General features: G+C 41.1%; 1 protein-coding gene across 1 annotated transcript in view; it reads left to right on the top strand.

Annotated features, from left to right (window-relative positions):
- Positions 1-18,313, top strand: part of LOC126188596 (nephrin-like) — a 403,181-nt gene that overhangs the window by 129,734 nt on the left and 255,134 nt on the right. Inside the window, exon 4 of the mRNA XM_049930197.1 lies at positions 13,151-13,295. Within this exon, the coding sequence (XP_049786154.1) occupies positions 13,151-13,295 (145 nt within the window). The remainder of the gene's footprint in view (positions 1-13,150; positions 13,296-18,313) is intronic.

Genomic DNA, 18,313 nt, shown 5'->3' with positions numbered 1-18,313 from the left:
ACGTAGTTTGCAAGTGCTACTCTGAGATGAAGAGGTTGGCACAGGAAAGAAATTCGTGGCGGGCCGCATCAAACCAGTCAGTAGACTGACGGATGAAAAAAAAAAGCACTATTTACACTGTTAGAATGCACTACTAAAATCGTATTTCATGAAACAAAGCACTGGCTGCGCAGTAGTTTTGCATACACGGCCAGAGACGTTTCAGCCTGCTCTCCCTCTCCTCGCCTGGAGGAAAACTGCATCATCACGCAGTGAGATGAAAGGGAGTTTTGCGATTGTTGACCGAACACAACATCGCAACAAGCATGAAGGTGCACGAAAAATTCGATTGTTATAGCGCTTGGATCAGAGCAGTCACATTTAATCCGTCCGCGTTTTTAGGTGCATCTTCATATTAATCTTTTAAGCTTTCCCCACAAAAAGCAAAATTAATTGATTGCTAATTATCTGACTTCATAAAACGTCAGAGATACTCAGCACTCTAGGCAATAAAACAAAAGACTGAAAAACGATAGAATTAAGAAGTTCCAGTGTTAAATACCGTGGAAAAAAAATTTGTGAAGGCAGAAACAGAAGATGTATTTGCAGGAATAATTACACTCATTTAACGAATGTGGACTATCAGAATGTACAACATCCATATGTAGTATTCCATCTGTTTAATACTTTGCAGTAATATTGTCTGCAATAACAAAATGTCTAAATTTATTTTGAATCTCACTCCATATACAGGCAGTTTCAAAACAGTAATTTTGTCATCAGTCACCATACGTGCCGTTCGAGTGCAGTAAGTACCACAAACATCAGTACATAAAATGAAGATACCATGAGGACTGCACATGAATTGAACTTAAAAATAAATTTTTTATACATATAGCTTAGATATTGACGTTATTGCTGCACTGTTTAGAAACGAAGTGTTCGAAAGTCTGAGATGAATGAGGGAGAACACGAGGCAAATAGTAGAACTACAAAGTATCAACAGAAGTATAATTGAGCACAGTGAGTTGCACGTGAAAGAACGTATTACAGTCGTGGAAAAGGTTGCACTCATGGATATTAAACTAGTTTTTCGAAGAAGTGACGTTTGCGTGGTAAAATATCAACGCAAGGGGAAAGTTGCATGTGGAACATGTTACCGTTCCGAAGACTTGTACCATGTGACTAAGGATAAGGAGGAAGTAACTAACTGCAGTGCTGTCAACATCTGCTTAGAATGTTCCATAGAATGGAGGTGTTAGTCGGTTCAAATTTGAATGGATCTCAGACCAGTTTTCGAAAGCTGGTTACCGTCCTGTGAAACAACGAAACAGGGAATATAGACAGCATGGCACTAAATAATTCTTCAACCTAGGAAATAAAACATGAGCAGTTGACAATAACAACTTCCGCTCAGGAAGCATACAGGCCTTAAACCAAGAAAGACTCTACTAGGTATGACTGAAGATCTGTACCACATGGAGCAGCTTTTATTGTATCTTAGGACTATTATTATAAGTGGTCCATTATGTGAACCTGAAACTGACAAATAATTATTACACTGTTACTCTCTTGTGTCAAAAATATTCATGCTGACGAAGTCATTCCCTTCAAATGGTTCTAAAGTTTCATCTCCACTTGTAGCTTTGTTTCTTTATTATCCAACACATGCCTCTCTGTCTGTCGATTATATTATTAAATGTCTAACATGGTTCAGCTTTCCCAGGCCTTAAGCTCTGTATACGGCTCATAGTTGTATCTCTGATTGACGGTATCTTGTTACTGACTCAATAACATCACACTGAGGGCACTTTTATTCTGAGATCCTTTCCTGCGGCGCTTCGTATCTAAAAAAAGCACTTCTGGTCTTATAAACATCCATGTATACTTGCTTTAATCACTACAATCATGCCAGCTTAATGTTTTCTTTCCTTATGATTCAAAGAACTTCCATACGTTTGGCTGTTGATGCCTAAGTGTGCATAATTTGTTAATAATGTTTAATGTTTTAGATTACATTTCATTCATTATTTATGGCTGCTTTTCTTCAGTAATCCCCTGCAGTAAGTTAATCAGAATATTTTGTTCGTCTTTTTCTTTCGTTTTGGCAGCCGTGGACTGCTTTACTACAATCTTTACTTTCTTTCATCTATAACTCTCACTCAGTACGCACGGATTCGTCTTGCGCGAGCTTCCTTTACCTCTCCACTCTATATATTTTAGTTTTCGCCTTTCTTGGAAAATATCACTTTTCTGGTTGTCTTCATTTATAATGAACTATTGTTTAAGATGCCGTTCAGCCACTGTGATGCAGGCACACAGGGGGTTTTATCTAGAAACTAACTGAGAAACCCGACGTTGCCCGACTCAGAATATATGGCACGATAGAAGGTACGAGTACCATTCTAGATATGAGATGCATACAGATCTGTATCTCATTAAGGATATTATGAACACAGTTTTCCTTTTGGTAAGATACTTTGGTCATAGTACTTGAGAGTGGCTGAGTTTCGAGGGCAAATACCTGCGAAATATGGTGCAATAAATACTCTAAGAGAAAGTTAAATAATGTATGACCTACGACCTTTAGCGTTTATTTGAAAATGTTTTTATTGTTTCATTCACTGTGAAGCGTAATAGCGATAGAGTTCTCAACGTGTTTCATAGGTACTGTGGAGCGTGGAAGTGGATTATTGTGGTTGGCAGATATCTCAATATAAAACGCGATGTGGAGCACTTAGTTCTCTTATAAAAAGCTATATTCTCCATGAATTTAAACCTTTACCATATTACTGATTAAACTTTCTTATACAATTATCAGCCTGTTCCATCCGTACTTGCTCTAACATTACATTACACAGTGTTATTTAATCGTGGGTAACTCCACAGTGCCAAGGATTTTAGTCACAAAAAATAATGCAAAAGAAGAGTAAACGAAGTGATTGACGAAATCGCGCTAAATTATACTCCCGAAGAACAAGCGAAATGTTTGTCCAAATCACTGCAGTGTACCGTTCGAGTCTTCATTTGCTCGTAACGAATATTTTAATTTTTGAATCCATTTAGATTTTTTCCTTTGTTTCTCTATTGATCGTCGGTAAAGCATGATTGACGAAAACGTGCAGACATACTAAAACTAATCTATTTTGATATTACATGGTCGTTGTTAGAGTCTGGACAACGATGCCCCGCAAGCATTTTATTATAACGGATGACGGACACAATAAAAGCCTTTTCACATATACGGTAAATTTCGTAAATCAGATTATATAGCTCTTCCTAAGAGTATTTATTTCTCCATATTTCGAGGATTTCTGCTCGCCACAGTTGCCCATTGCCATGCACCGGGACTAAACTCCGTGACTAGTGGCTTGAGGCCAAGCGGTATGGAGCACCACAACCACGAGTCTGTGGGAGTGGATGGTTATGGTGAAAAGTCTGGCAGTACGCACACATACAAGACGTTTATATTTAGATACAGATTAAGTCCAAATTGGGTTCGTCGCTCTATGCAGGCTCATAAGTAATTTTTGACCAAGGCAGGAAACCTTCTGTCAATGGATTTTTTCACAGATAAGTACAATTTGGCAAACTTTTGGCTTTTAAAGTTTCCATTCTTATTAGAGGTAAGATCATGCTTATGATCTTGTTTTCTTTGAGCATTACCTTCTCGTTCAGCCAATTCCAACTGATGACAAAGCGCTATACAAGTACTAAGTCTCCGATGAAACAACTGCACAATCTTGTCTGCGACAGACATTTGTTAGAAACAACTTTGTCAGCTGGTACACCATTTTCTTCTCGTTGATGTAAAATGTGAAATCACCTTCCTTAGTAGTGTCTGGTTCCATCTCAGATACCTGTACTTTTCTGGCTACCTGATATTCCTCTTGTCTACAGCTAATCATTTCTGACCTGGCTTTTTATTTAGTTCCATCCAAGTAGATCTGAAGGCCCTTTTTAGTAACTTGGGCTTGGAGTTTCTTTGGTTAGTTTCTTCCCACTACTCAGTAGGTATGCCACATTTCTAAGCAAGAAACTAAGGATGGAATATTCGGGTTTAACGTCACTTCAAACCTAATCCTAACTGAAAATGAATAAGTTAGTGATAGTTAAAGTGATACTAACATGAGTCCTACGCGCAGCTGCGCAATCTTGCGAGACAAAGTGACCAGAATCGCACCAGTTCCGGGAAACGCAATGGCATTTCTTAACATTGGCTTTGTTGTACTTTATGCTGGATCCGAAAGGACGTAAACTGGAGGCATTGGTTCTATGAGCAAGTGTGCCCACTTTCTCCCGAAAATGAGGTTTTCTACCATTGCGTATGGTGAAATAATGACACTTACCCATGGGAGCCAATCAGAATAACATATGGAATGGAGTTGTTAACGTCAACTTTTTGGGACAAGAACCAGACATGTCCGTTATTTGCTTTGTCACTGCAAAAATCTGTAGTCAGATTCTGGCATAAGGAAGAAGTAGAACATAACGCAGGTATTTCTGGAGGGTCATCTCCGTGTATGTAATGTACAGAATTATCGACGCTCCTGAAAGAAAAACTTTTAATATTAAAGTGCCGACGATGAGATGTTTACTGTTTCAAAGTACAGATAATTTAAATATTCCATTAACCACAAGCATGTAGTTCGCAAATCACAACTTATCTACCATAACTTCGTAATTCACGAAGCCTCATCTACATTGATATTTCATGAGGAAAAACTTTATAAACTACCTCTGTCATGTAATCTTACGAAATATAATGACATCATGAAGCTTGCTAAGAAGTATGTGCCAACTTCAACATGGAATTATATAGCAAGTTAGTCTGTATTAGAACTCTTATGGATGCTACGTCCAGTAAATCATAAACAGAAGAAGAATTAACTTCTCATTTATCTTCCAGAGCTAAGACTTTTATTAGAAATCTATTTTTGATGGAATTTTCTCGTCTAATGAAATTAGAAGGAGCGATATACGTTTTATTTGTTAAAAAATTTTATCAAAAGCCAAGATCACATAAATTTGTCTATTTTTTTCAGCCACTTTCAACAGTTATAACTAATTTTTGTCACAAAACAATTTATTCTGAGTCAGAACTTCATGCCTTATTGTCATTATGCTGGATAAAATATGCTACATTTTATCCTATTAATGGCAACATGTCAAGAGTTTCTTACCCACAATGAACAAATTTTGCAACAAAAGTTCTTTGAAGCCCAGAAGACGACGGTTATATCTCTCGAAACCATTTGTCGTAAACACAGTCGACATACGACGTCAGTTATTGAAATTATTCTATCAAATCCTTTTGTTTAGTTCTCAGGCTTCTCATTATATTCAGTGGCTTGTAATGTGCTACTAGTTGCTTCCTTAGTTATTCGTTTGCCATCATATTCATAAAACGTGACCGTTTGGTGAATGAAAGAGACAACTGCAAGTTTAAAAACATTAAATGAATATCGTAAAAAGTCTTTATTTGGTGAAGATCAATCTATTACGCGGTACCTTAGGTCATTGTGAAGGCTGGGGAATGAGGAGGCAGATTAAAACATTTTTCTCAATTTGTGCTCAAATTTTTGTGTTATACTCGAAATTTTGTAATCGTTGTTTACCTCGTTATTGCGCCAATGAATTCAGTTGAGGCGGACTCTGATTTTAGCAAAGTACCTACGGTTTACATGAAATGCAATGGCAGTTGCGAATACAGAAGAACGTCAGCTGTATAATCGAATGACCGTGACTCGAACGCGTATTTTCTTCCTTATGCGAGCGGTCTCCCAGTGGGAAGATATTTTATTTTAAAGCCGTTGCCTGGTATCGTCGGATAAATAGGATATATCTGTGCCTGTGTTGTTATGAAGTGTTATGCAATGTTCCTTCAGACATGATGCACTTCCAATGGAAAATTGCATCGTACTTCTTAAAAACGCAGACACTGCACATCCTTAGCTGTTACTTGTCGGTACACAGGTTAAGTAAACGCATTCCGTGGCCACAGTGGCCAGAATCTCAATTAAACCTTAACTTACGGTTAATGTGTACTACAAGGCAGAGTCTTTAGGCCACTATATTTAAACCAAGTTTAAGGCTCAAATTACTCGACAGTTTTAATTTCAGTTGTGTAACATTTATTTTTCTTTTTTCTTGGGTGCCTTCAATACTCCTGCTTGATTTTATTGTATTAAGTAAAGTCTACCGCACTCTACTTTTTATTACGCAAAATCACTAATGAGTTTTTTAATCAGTACACATAAAGCAATGTCAGAACTGAATTTTACACCCTGAAAAATTAATATATTTTTGTAGCATATAAATTTTCACATAAAAGTGAATTGGAAGACTTAAACTTGCACATATTAATTACCCTCGAGAGACAAAAAGAAAGTCCACAAAGTTGAAATTCAGTACAGGGAACTACATTTCTCTTTATCACCAGTCGTAATACTTTGATTTTCAGTAACATTTTAAGTATTTTTTGGAGAAACAGAGAGGTTCTCATCATAGCTGTCCTGAAATTCTTCTTCTAAATGATCTTCTGCTAGCCGAAAAGTTATTGCTGGCTATTGCAAAATCGTTGCCTTTTCTTCTGTTTATTGATGTATATTACTGACTTCTTCCTCCTTCTACAGACTAACTATTACGTCAAACTTGGGATCGTTAAAACTGCCATGTACACCTGACAGCAAAAAAAGTGGACCACTGCCAAATACAACCAACATAATGTAGCTGTGTTGCACGTCCGCTAAACACCAAAACCAGGTGGGGTACAGTCGTTTGACTACACACAATGGGTACTGCAAGAGACTACTGGAGACCAAATGTCTTTTTGGCAGTCAGTCTAAGCGTCAACTAATTTCGTCATACAAAACATACTAGAAAACACGTTCTTAGCGATGAGACACCCCATTACACTCATAAACTAACCTTAATTACAACAAGTGACATTCCAAAAGTTCTGAGAAAACGTATTACTTTACATATATCGTAAAGTAATTCTTAGTCAAAATTAAATACTTGACACAATACATGGAGTTACAAAGCTGTACGGCAATTGGAAAAAAGTTTTTTGCTCTCGAAGAGGTTTTCCATCCACGTGCTGAACGTCGCTCAACGGCAAGTGGTTCAAGAAGCTGGATATTGGACGATCAGTAAAAAAAACGCGATTAACGGCAACAAGCACTCTACGGAAATCTCAGCATTAATAGCGAATCACCAGTAAAATCATTGTTCTCGTAACACATCAACAGCTACGTGTACACAAATTTGAGCTTTAAATGAAATGACCGACGTCGTCTCTCAGGACCTGGATTCAAACCCAGCACCCATAGCCATTGCTAACTAAGCTAAGCTTTGTTTGTGCCTTATTGAGACCCGATCACTAGGCATAACGAGACGTGAAGTATAGACCTTTGCACCAGTATCAGTTATCAATTCACATCTTGAAAATAAATGACGAAAATGTTTGTACTGAACTGGTAATCGTGTCATAACAGTTACCTTCCTGGGAACTACCCCCAACGACGTTTAATATGGTGTCATTCACAAGGAACAAGGTATGCTCATGTTTAAAATTGCAATGCCATCATGTAGAGCTTGTGACAGGGATGCGAACCCAGCACCTAATCGGATTGTTAACGAAGTACGTAAAATCAGAAGTTAAATATCAAATGTTTACACCAATAGCGAGATTTTGGAACCTTAAACGACGATAGAATTGTTTTTGCCTGACTGTGATTCGAACCCAGCTTCTAGCGCCGTCGTTTTCTAGCCAGGAACAGACGATAAATAGCCACTGTTGGTTCACCACTAGCGAGATGTGTGCATGTTTAGCTAGACATCAGGCGACGAAATGTTCGGTGCTGAATGGAATTCAAACCACGCACGCGTGGTCATGAAGACACTGCAACTATCAAATTCTTTTCCAATGATAGCTAGGAGTGGCATGTTTGTACTTTCAATGATGTGATCGAAAATACTCTGCTGGCTAGAAGCTGAATCCACAACATAACGTCGTTGGTGGTCACAACGAACGTAACGTCAAACCCAAATCCGTTTTCGCCAGTAGGATGGAGAGGAATGTTTGAACTTGAAAAGATGTAAGGAAACGTTTGATCTTGTAATGTTGTGATAAAAAGCTTATCATGTTTCTGTGAGTTGAAACGAACACGTTACAGCTGACAACGCACGAGGAGACGTTGAAAATGCAACTATTTTTCACTAGTAGTTCGGAGTGCACATGCTACGGCTTGAAATGAAATAACAAATATTTTGTGCTGATCAGGATTCGAATCCTGATAGGTGCCTTTCGAGGAGACGTAGAAGAGTTTGCTCTCTTGGGGAACACAGTGAAATCGAATTCCAATCCCAGTCCAGCAACACAATTTTCAACGTCTCAGTTTCAAATAAAGTAAGAGCCTTGTGAACGTACATGGTCATTGGTTCATTAAATGAAATACGTTTTCTAGTTTACGACGGCTTGCTAGTGACAGAGTCTCTGCCCTCTGGGGTTTCTCCAGCTGTCACATCTCAAATGAATGCCGCTCTGCCCCAGTCGGCAGCGAAGGAATGTTATCTACTGCGGACATTGAACTACGGAGCTTACTGGCGTTCTGAACTTTGCGCTCTAGGGCTGAAGGAGAGTTACTTGTGTGTTTTAAAAATCTACGCGTGACGTGAGATGTGAACCTACACGTTTTACACATCAATACAAGATTAATCCACCAGATCACAGAACCTTCTGCCAAGCACATAATTATCAATTGCAGAGTATTCATTTAGATGTAGATGCAGATGGCAGGATCTGGGAATGGATAGAAGTGCAGAAGTGCATAAGCGTGAGATGCTTGCAAAGAATTGCTTACTTAGATGTGTGCCACAGTTCGTTATATCTTAGGTCCGAGAGATATGGAAGGACTGTTATCAGAACCAAGTACGGATTATAGGGAAGGGGAGATGAAAGAACACGATTTCATAGGCGTTGAGAGGAATGATAGAGAGTAAAGACAGCAGCCATTAAAAGAGAAGATGTAACGTCAATGGAAACCGCTTGATTTGTTTGTAAGGTTTTGGGGGAATGGAATAGAAGGGCACTTGCGGCGATAGTGTCAGACAGAGAGAAAGTGTGTGTGAGGGAGAAGAGAGGAGATATTAGCAACGAATAAACACAATATGAAATCGTTTGCGTATTGTGTGGAGGACGAAGGCGTATTCATGGATGGAGGGGAAGAGAGAGATGTATTTGAAATAACAAAAATTACTGTGACAGAGTCCATCTACGCTGATTAGCTTGTAAATATCGAGACAGGATATAAATGAAATCAAAGTAGAATACTTAAAAACCTGTATATTCAAAAGAGACCAACTTGAATTAAAAGGGCAACTCAAAGGACAGCTAACCCATATTGTATCTTTTCTGTTGCCACGCGAACTTCCACTAGCCCCCAATGAGGAAAAATGACGAAAAATACGACATAACAAAACATTAGTATTTTATCCAGAATCCTTCTTTATTTTGTACTTCTATCACGCGTCTTGGCATAGAATGTATAAGCCGTCGGACGTAACAGCCTGAAGAAGCTACTTCCGCCCAGGCTCCAGGACGCAGTCCCAAAGAGCGTCCGCAGTAGTTGGTTGGTTTCGTGGCCAGTTCTCTGTTAATGTTCTGGCGACCTCAGCCCACATGTTTTCCATGGGGTTCATTTCAGCCACCCGTGGCGACCAGTCCATGACGTTGACGCCAATCGTGGAGAGCCGCTGCTAAGAAAATGCAGACTTGTGAATGGGAGAATAGTCCTCTTCCAATGTGACGTCCCCTTCTTCGTACAACATTCGCACTGACGGAAGCATAACAATTTACAATACTTTGGCATACTGCGCGCTGTCCAGAGTTCCTTCTATCCTGTGAAGAATTCCCACCCCTCTCGCAGAATTCCAACCCCAGCAGGTAACAGATAGCCGGCTACTTCTTCTCGTCGTGGTTACATATTCACGTCGATGGCAAGTCCCTTACAGTCTCTAAACGTTTCGTGGACCGTACTTACTGGTGGAAAAGAAAATGACGTTGTCCCACGACGCCCTCAGGTGGAGCTCCGCAAATGCTAGCCGGTATAAAACGTTGTCATCGCTGAGCTCTCGCTTCACGGCGGATCGTCGTGCATGCAGTCCAGCGTCCCTCAGCCTTCGGCGAATCGTGTCACTGGAGCCGGGGAAGTTGGTCTCCCGCCGCAACTGCTTCGCGTTCAGAAAGGGATTTTCTCTCCTCCTAGACACTAGGTCCCTGTCTTCCTGCTGTGAGCTCACTCTCTTCCTGCCTGAGCCACGAGCTCTGTTGGTGGCGCCTATTTCTGTGCCTCTTTCTTTGCAGTGGTATGTGGTAAGCCATACCGTCTGCCAGCTCCTCTGATGGAACATCTTCCTTCTTCAGTGAGAGCGGCAACTCTATCTCGAATAGACCTCTCCTAGTGGGCCATCACGGCAGACAGCCTGATGTATATTTCTGGTTGCCGCTCTTATACTAATGCCAGGAGAGGAGGTAAACATATTTACGTCAAACGGAGCGGCAGAGGCAGAGGCAGAGGCATGCGGCGCAGTCGTGCTGGATCGTCCCGGCTGTTGGCCCATCAACGCCACCGCCCGCTCGCTCACTTCTTTCTCGCCTCGGCCAGCCTGGATGGCCCGTAGCTCGCGAGCCACGGCTAGTAAAAACCCGGGACGCAAGGCTACGATCACCCCTTGAAGGATCAAAAGTTGCAAAAAAATGGCTCTGAGCACTATGGGACTTAACTTCTAAGGTCATCAGTCCCCTTGAACTTAGAACTACTTAAACCTAACTAACCTAAGGACATCACACACATCCATGCCCGAGGCAGGATTCAAACCTGCGACCGCAGCGGCCGCGCGGTTCCAGACTGTAGCGCCTTTAACCGCTTGGCCACCACGGCCGGCTCAAAAGTTACACCTCACACACCCAAGTCTGTAGTATAAACTAACGCAACTACAGCTATTATGCTATAACATGTGCAGGTACACTTACAGTTGACGATTCATTCAAATATTTGACGAACAATATCCTCAAAATTACATTCGTTTTAAACATAGCTACCACAAAATATTTCACCTATCTAGCAATAGCATTACGCAGGAAAATATTCTTTCTTGTAAGCGCTCTGCATTAGATGTAGTCTTAAGAAAACGTGTATTCAACCACCACAATTAAGCGGAATGTAAAAGTAAACAGGTTTGGTGCAGCTTCTCCAAATAATAGTATATACGTAGTATATAATACACGTTTTGTGCACTTATAACATGTACTCAGTGTCTCTGAAACAATAAAAGCTGCACGACGGAAATTGCTTTCTGCTGAGGCACTTCATTTATATCTCAATGATGCACGACTACTAGAGAACATTGCTCTTTACGGCAGTCACTCCACTTGTAAATTGACACCATGATATCGCAGATATTAGGAAACACATTTCTAGGGATGAGAAAGGCCTTAAGGTTTGCAACTGAACATTTTACTCCCAGCTACCACTGAATAAGAATTTGATTATTAACGTGTCTTCATAACCATGTGTACGGCGTTCGACTCTCAGTCAGCATAGACGTTTTCGTCGCCTTATTTCTAGTTAAACGTGTGCACATCTCGCTAATAGTGGACCAACATTGGACATTTCTCGTCTATTCCTGGTTAGACAACGATGGCGGAAGGCGCCGGGTTCGAATCCCGCTCAGGCAATACTACTTCAGTCGTCATTTAAGATGCCAACCCCACTACTGGTGACAAACTGTGATATCTACAGCCCGACTTTACATACGTATTCAACAATCCGATTAGGTGCTGGGTTCGCATCCTTGTCACCAGCATTACTTGATGGCACTTCAATTTTAAACATGTGCATTCTTTGTTCTTTGACAATGCAACAACATACAACGTCTTTTGAGGTTAATTACCAAGAAGGGAATTGTCATGTTAGGGTTCTTGGTTTCGTACAAACATATCGTCATTTACCTTCAAGTTGAGAATTGATAACTGATACTGGTGCAAACGTCAATATTCTCTTTCTGCCTGGTGATCGAGCCTCGATAAGGCACAAAGCTTTGCTTGGTTAAAAATGGCTTTACATTCTGGGATTGCATCCAGATCCAGAATGGAGACGTTGGTCATGTCATTCAAAGTACAACTTTGTGTACAAGACACTGTTGATGAGTAATGTGAACAAAGATATTACTTGTGATTCGCTGTTAATGTTGGAATTGCCGTAGAGTGCTTGCCGCCATTAATCACATTTTCTTTTGACTGCTTAGTATTACATACAGTCCATGCGAAACCACTCACTGTTGAACGTTGAACGACGTTCAGTATGTGTTCGGTAAACCTTTTAGACTGCAAAGAACTTGTTTCCAATTGCTATAAAACTTTATAAATCCAAATACTGTCTCCAGTATTTAATTGTGCCCAAGGATTACTGAACGATTTATGTGACTAAATTAGTTTTCCCATAACTTTTGAAATGTCACTTATTGTAATTAAGTTTAGGTTACAATCGTTAAGGACTGTCTGATCTCTTCTGTACTATCATGGTGTTACTTTACATCTGAACGGACTGACATGAAGACCGGTGTTCTCTAGTAGTTTCTAGCGGTACCCACTGTGTATCTTACAACGACTGTACTGTGGAGGGTTGCGACGATGTGCAACACAGATATGCTATGATAGTTGCATACATTCAGGTGCAGCCTACACGTTGAAATTCAGGCGTGATCCCCTTTTTTTGCTGTCGAGTGTACTTACGAACACATTGTGTATTACACTGAAGAAATTACGTAGTTTATGAGGAACGATTTTGGAGATTCAAATAAGTGTCAACAACACCTGTCAACAAACAAACAAACAACAAGCTGACAATGCAACCAACAACTCAGCATTGTAGGGTTGGGAAGTTAAGGAGGGTGGATAGTGTATAGTAGCACTTGCCAGAACCAACTTTAGAGAGCGAGTTAGAAAACTTTTGCGCGGTCTGAGTGACCACTCCTCATAAGTTAAGGGTTAAGTTGCCCCCACCTGTCGTACCACATTTCATTTTCTTCGCCTGCTAGACTGTGTGTATGATGAACCTAACTACGGAAACACGTTGACAGGTATTCTTGGTTTGTGTGCCCTCAGGTGTCTCCGGACTTGAACGAGACAGTGTCGACGCTGCGCCTGACGGCGGGCGCCAGTGACCACGACCGAGTGGTGACGTGCCGCGCAGAGAACAGCCACGTCCGGGGCGGCGTCGAGGAGGACTCGTGGCGACTCGACGTCTACTGTGAGTACCCGCACTGGCACAGCTGCTGACCACTGCAGTGCTTTTACCTGCGGGTGTAATCAGTCTTCCGGCTGGTTTGATGCTGCCAGCACTTTACTGCCCTGTACTAATTTGTTTGTGTCACACTAATCCTAGTGTCTACTGGTACCGGCACCGTAGCTCAGCGTCTTCGTTCGGAAGACTGGCCATCCTCTGCATTAATAAAGTGACAGATGTTTTCTTAAATGGAATTGGAGAGATATTGTGTTATATCCGCACTCAACTGGTGAAGAGAAAGGACAAAGGAGCAGATAGAGGAGAGTAGAAAGAAGGCGATGAAGCGCGTCAATGGAAACAGAAAGGTCAGATGATTGAATCCTGGTTGAACCACTGATATTTTTCGTCTTTAATCTAGCTTTCACATTTCAGTGATCTGAAGATACCATGTTCAGGTGTAGGTCCCTATTCCCCTGGGTGGTAAGACACGCAAGTCGCTGACGTGGTGTCCAATTCAGAGACTTGTACCAGGACACTGAGGTATAAACAACTGTTGTTATTATCATCGTTGTTATTAATAATATTTATATCCGACGTCCACAGTTATTTATTACATACATTCCAATATCTGTTTTCCTGTACATTTTTTCTCACCTACAGCTCACTCTGGTACCATGGAAGTTATTCCCTGATGTCATAACACAATTCCTGTCATCCTCTCAAGGCAGTAGAGGAGTAGGGTCTAGAAAGGAAGAAGAAGACGAGGGGTGTGACCTGCAAAGAGCAAGACCACAGAGTATGAGATCATTGTAAAATGAAATTTGTAAGAAGAGAGGAATTGTAGTAGTAGGAATAAGAAAATATACTGGAAATGTTAGTAAAGAATGAAGTTCTTAATGATATGGATGAATAAAAAATTCACTTGAAATACATCTCAAATGCTGTGAAACGAGGAAAGGGGGCGAAAAATAGAGCACGTTGGACAGTTTTTCTAAAGTAAAGAAACAATTTTAGGGAACATAAGAGTAAGAGGTGGCAGAATGAAACGTGTCGAATGAAAATTTGTTATTTTTTTTGGTGAAATACTAATGAAAGGATAAGGCTAAGAAGTACGAGCCAGCGCAGAACAATTATCAACTTTTCTGAAAGTCAAGGTTTATGATTGAGAAGATTTTTCTCAATCTTTGATTGGACTGAAACAGTGCAGTGATGGAAGCGGAAGAAATGTAAAGTTAGAAATGTGTTATTGGCTATGATCAGCTGAATTTTAATATCTATCAGAGGCAACTAAAAACTGTTAAGTAGCCGAGATACATTCGACAACCAGTTTTAATTGATTTATGTGATCAATCTAAACTTGTGGTTATAGCATGATACCAGTGCCTACCAATTTTAATTGTATATTACAGCACTGAGGATGGTCACTAAGTGACCGAAAATAGATTTTACTTACACTAAAACAACAAAATACGGCCAATGCTTATTTTCCTTCCAATTCAGTCGAATTTAATCAGCTGATTCTTAGAGAATAAGGTAAAAAAATTAGACTCTCTAAGGTCATACATTGCTATTTGAGTAGCAAATTAGCTGACGATGGTTGAAACAGATAATGCAAACTCGTTATATCACTGAAAGCACTTCAAAGAAAGAGGAATTGGCTAACTGTGTTAGGAAGTCTTTCAAGAATCTATTTCTCTGGAATGTAGCTTTATACAGAAGGAAAACATGGACAACTGCAGAAGGGAACAGAAGCTTCTTAAATGTGGTGCTAAAAGAAATGGTGAAGACAGATGGATAGATTACGTTACTAATAATTAGGTGGTAAATTGAATTAAGGAGAAAAATCTTATCTTCAATTGACTGAAAGATGGGGTGGGTTGATGTGACACACCCTGAGACACCTACTTCTCACAATTTAGTGCTGGAAGGATGTGCTGAGGCTAAAACTTGTAGAGGAAGGGACAAATACAGTGAGTAGGTTTAAACGGATGTACGCTGCAGTAGTTATTGCGAGACGAAGAGGTTAGTGCGGGGTAGAGTAGCGTGTAGAGTTGCATCAAATCAGTCATCATACTGAAGACCAAAGCTTCAACACGTTTTATCAAGAACTACAATGTATTATAAAACCAGTGTACGGTTTTCCCAATCACAGACGTTACCGGACACAGGAGAAAAACTGTGGCTTATTCTAAAGCTTATACATGCACTGCTACTTCTGCGTTTAAGGAAGATACTTTGCTGTTGCGTTGGGATGAAGTAAATCGCATGTAGGGGAGAGATGATATCGGTCGTGTCCTTTTCAAAGCAGTTACCCTTCCTCCACCTAAGCTGTTTAGAGAACTCACGGAAACCTAATTATGGATGACCAGACAATCATTTGAACCCTTCTGTTCCCAATCACTTCTCTCCTTGTATGATTAATTAGCATTGTAACAGAGAAACGCAACCAATCTCCATCAATTCAGATTCTGACTCCTGTACTGCGTGAATGTTCGATTTCATGAATAAGTCAATTCCTGGAACAACGTCGAAAATGTTATGACTATTTGAGTTACCTGACAGACTGCGTTGAGGTGTTCTGGAATGCTTAAATAGTTGTGGGCGTGACTCACAAGAAATGTTGAATATTACAGAATAAAAATGGTTCAAATGGATCTGAGCACTATGGGACTTAACATCTGAGGTCATCAGTTCCCTAGAACTTAGAACTACTTAAACCTAACTAAGCTAAGGACATCACACACATCCATTCCCGAGGCAGGATTCGAACCTGCGCCCGTAGCGGTCGCGCGGTTCCAGACTGTAGCGCCTAGAACCGCTTGGCAACTCCGGCTGGCTATGACAGGATACATTTACCCAATTGATGTTAAAGTCCATTATATTTTTTTGTAGGTAGCCCCTAAAATTATTGTCTGTTTAGTCATCGCTAACGTAAACTGCAGTTTTAATCTGAAACATTTTAACGTAATTAACGCATACTGCTGCCAAACAAATAAAGATCCTACAAGTCATTGTCGGATGTTCAAATGGCTCGGAGCACTATGGGGCTCAACTGCTGAGGTCAACAGTCCCCTAGAAACTAGTACTACTTAAACCTAACTAACCTATGGACATCACACACATCCATGCCTGAGGCAGGATTCGAACCTACGACCGTAGTGGTCAGGCGGTTCCAGGCTGTAGCGCCTACAACTGCTTGGTCACCCCGGCCGGCAACGTCGAATGTCAATGTAACTTTGTAAACGTACACATCATCGGCAGGTAGCCAAGTGATTAGACCTGCAATTCTCTGTGACAGGTAGAATACCTCCACAGTGCACTAGTGTTTCTGGGATGAAATGTTCACTCTGCAGCGGGATGTGCGCTATTATGAAACTTCCTGGTAGGCTGAAATTAAGTTGAGGACCGAGACTGAAAACTGTGACTTTTACTAATCGCCGGCAAGCATTCAACAGCTGAGCTGCCCCAGCACGACCCACGACCCAGGTTCGATTCCCGGTCCGCCACACAGTTTTAATCTGCCAGGAAGTTTACACTAGTGTTGTGCTGCTTTAGCGTAGTTACTTGGCCTATTACGGCATCTAAGGTACGTGAACAGCACTAGATGACGACTGATGACTATGAAGGACAGGGGATGCCACGTATTTGTCTGAAACAGTGCATCAACAATTGACAAGGTGGGAGAGTGGCATCTTTACGGGTGTCCATTTGGTGGGCTGGCCGAACCCTGCAATATCCAGAATTGTAGGGCATTCAGACGTACCAGGAGCCCGATGTTGGACTGCATGGGAATGTGAGAGTAGGCATCCTCGCCGTCAAGGTTTCAGTCGACCACGCCTGGACACTTCAGTATTCTGTGCCATTCCACAGCGTTGGTCACAGATTATCAGCAGCCAAATTAGTCAGCTACCACACCAAGCGTAGATTGCCGTTGACATTGCACCATAAAAAACGCCGTTAGGGTTGGTGCCATGACCATGAAACATGGACTGCTAATGAATGGCATTTCATGGTGTTATGTGATGAATCACAGCTCTGACCTACCCCAGGTGATCGTCATCGGACAGTATGGAGGCAACCCGGGGAGACGGGCAGATGTTGCAATGGGAGATGCTCATGGGTCTTACTCCTCGCATAGTTGTCTATGGAACCATTACTTGTGATTTCAGGTCACTGCTGATAGTGACTCAGACTAATCTGACGGCATCAAGCTACATTATGGACATCCTGCATCCTCATGCGTTTCCACTCATGTGGCAGTAACGTAGTGTCACTATACAACAGGGTAATTCTCGTCTATTAGTTACACCTGACTCTATTAAATGTCTGGGTATTGCAGGGGTACTTCTGCGGTCAGCGATATCCCAAGATATCGCCCCCACAGATAATATGTGGGACCAGTTCTGATGTCAACTCTCTCCCAGTGCCAGCGTCTAGGATTTTACCAACAAATTACAAGATTTGTGGGCCAGCTTTCCCAAGGAGAGGAAACAATGGCTTCCCAACCAAATTAGTACATTCATGTAAGCCAGGGGGTTTACAACGGCGTAATGATAATAAGTGGTCACAGTGGCATATATTGCCGAGATTTCTGTAAACTTGACGTGATTATGTGATCTCTGAGAACATAACAAAACACACCCTCTCAAAGTGTGTGGTTTCATTTCGTTTCTTCCTCCACTTTTGCCGGCCGGTGTGACCGAGCGGTTCTAGGCGCTTCAGTATGGAATAGCGCGACCGCTAAGGTCGCAGGTTCGAATCCTGCCTCGGGCATGGATGTGTGTTAGGTTTGTTAGGTTTAAGTAGTTCTAAGTTCTTTGAGACTGATGACCTCAGATGTTGGGTCCCATAGTGCTCAGAGCCATTTTTCCATTTTTTTCCTCCACTTTAGGATGTTTAACCTTTATGTCAGGCAGTGTCATTATTTTGCTTGATTTTGCAGCACAGACGCCGTTTCTATACTAACATTACTCTCAGCTGTCGTTACAATAGATTTTCTTATTTGTTCAACCTCGGATATCATCGACTTCTTTTGTATGTTT

The sequence above is a fragment of the Schistocerca cancellata genome, chromosome 5 (assembly GCF_023864275.1).
Source record: "Schistocerca cancellata isolate TAMUIC-IGC-003103 chromosome 5, iqSchCanc2.1, whole genome shotgun sequence".
NCBI classification, from domain to species: Eukaryota; Metazoa; Arthropoda; class Insecta; order Orthoptera; family Acrididae; genus Schistocerca; species Schistocerca cancellata.
Note: the sequence above shows the minus strand (reverse complement) of the source record. Positions and strands in the feature narration are given on the sequence as shown.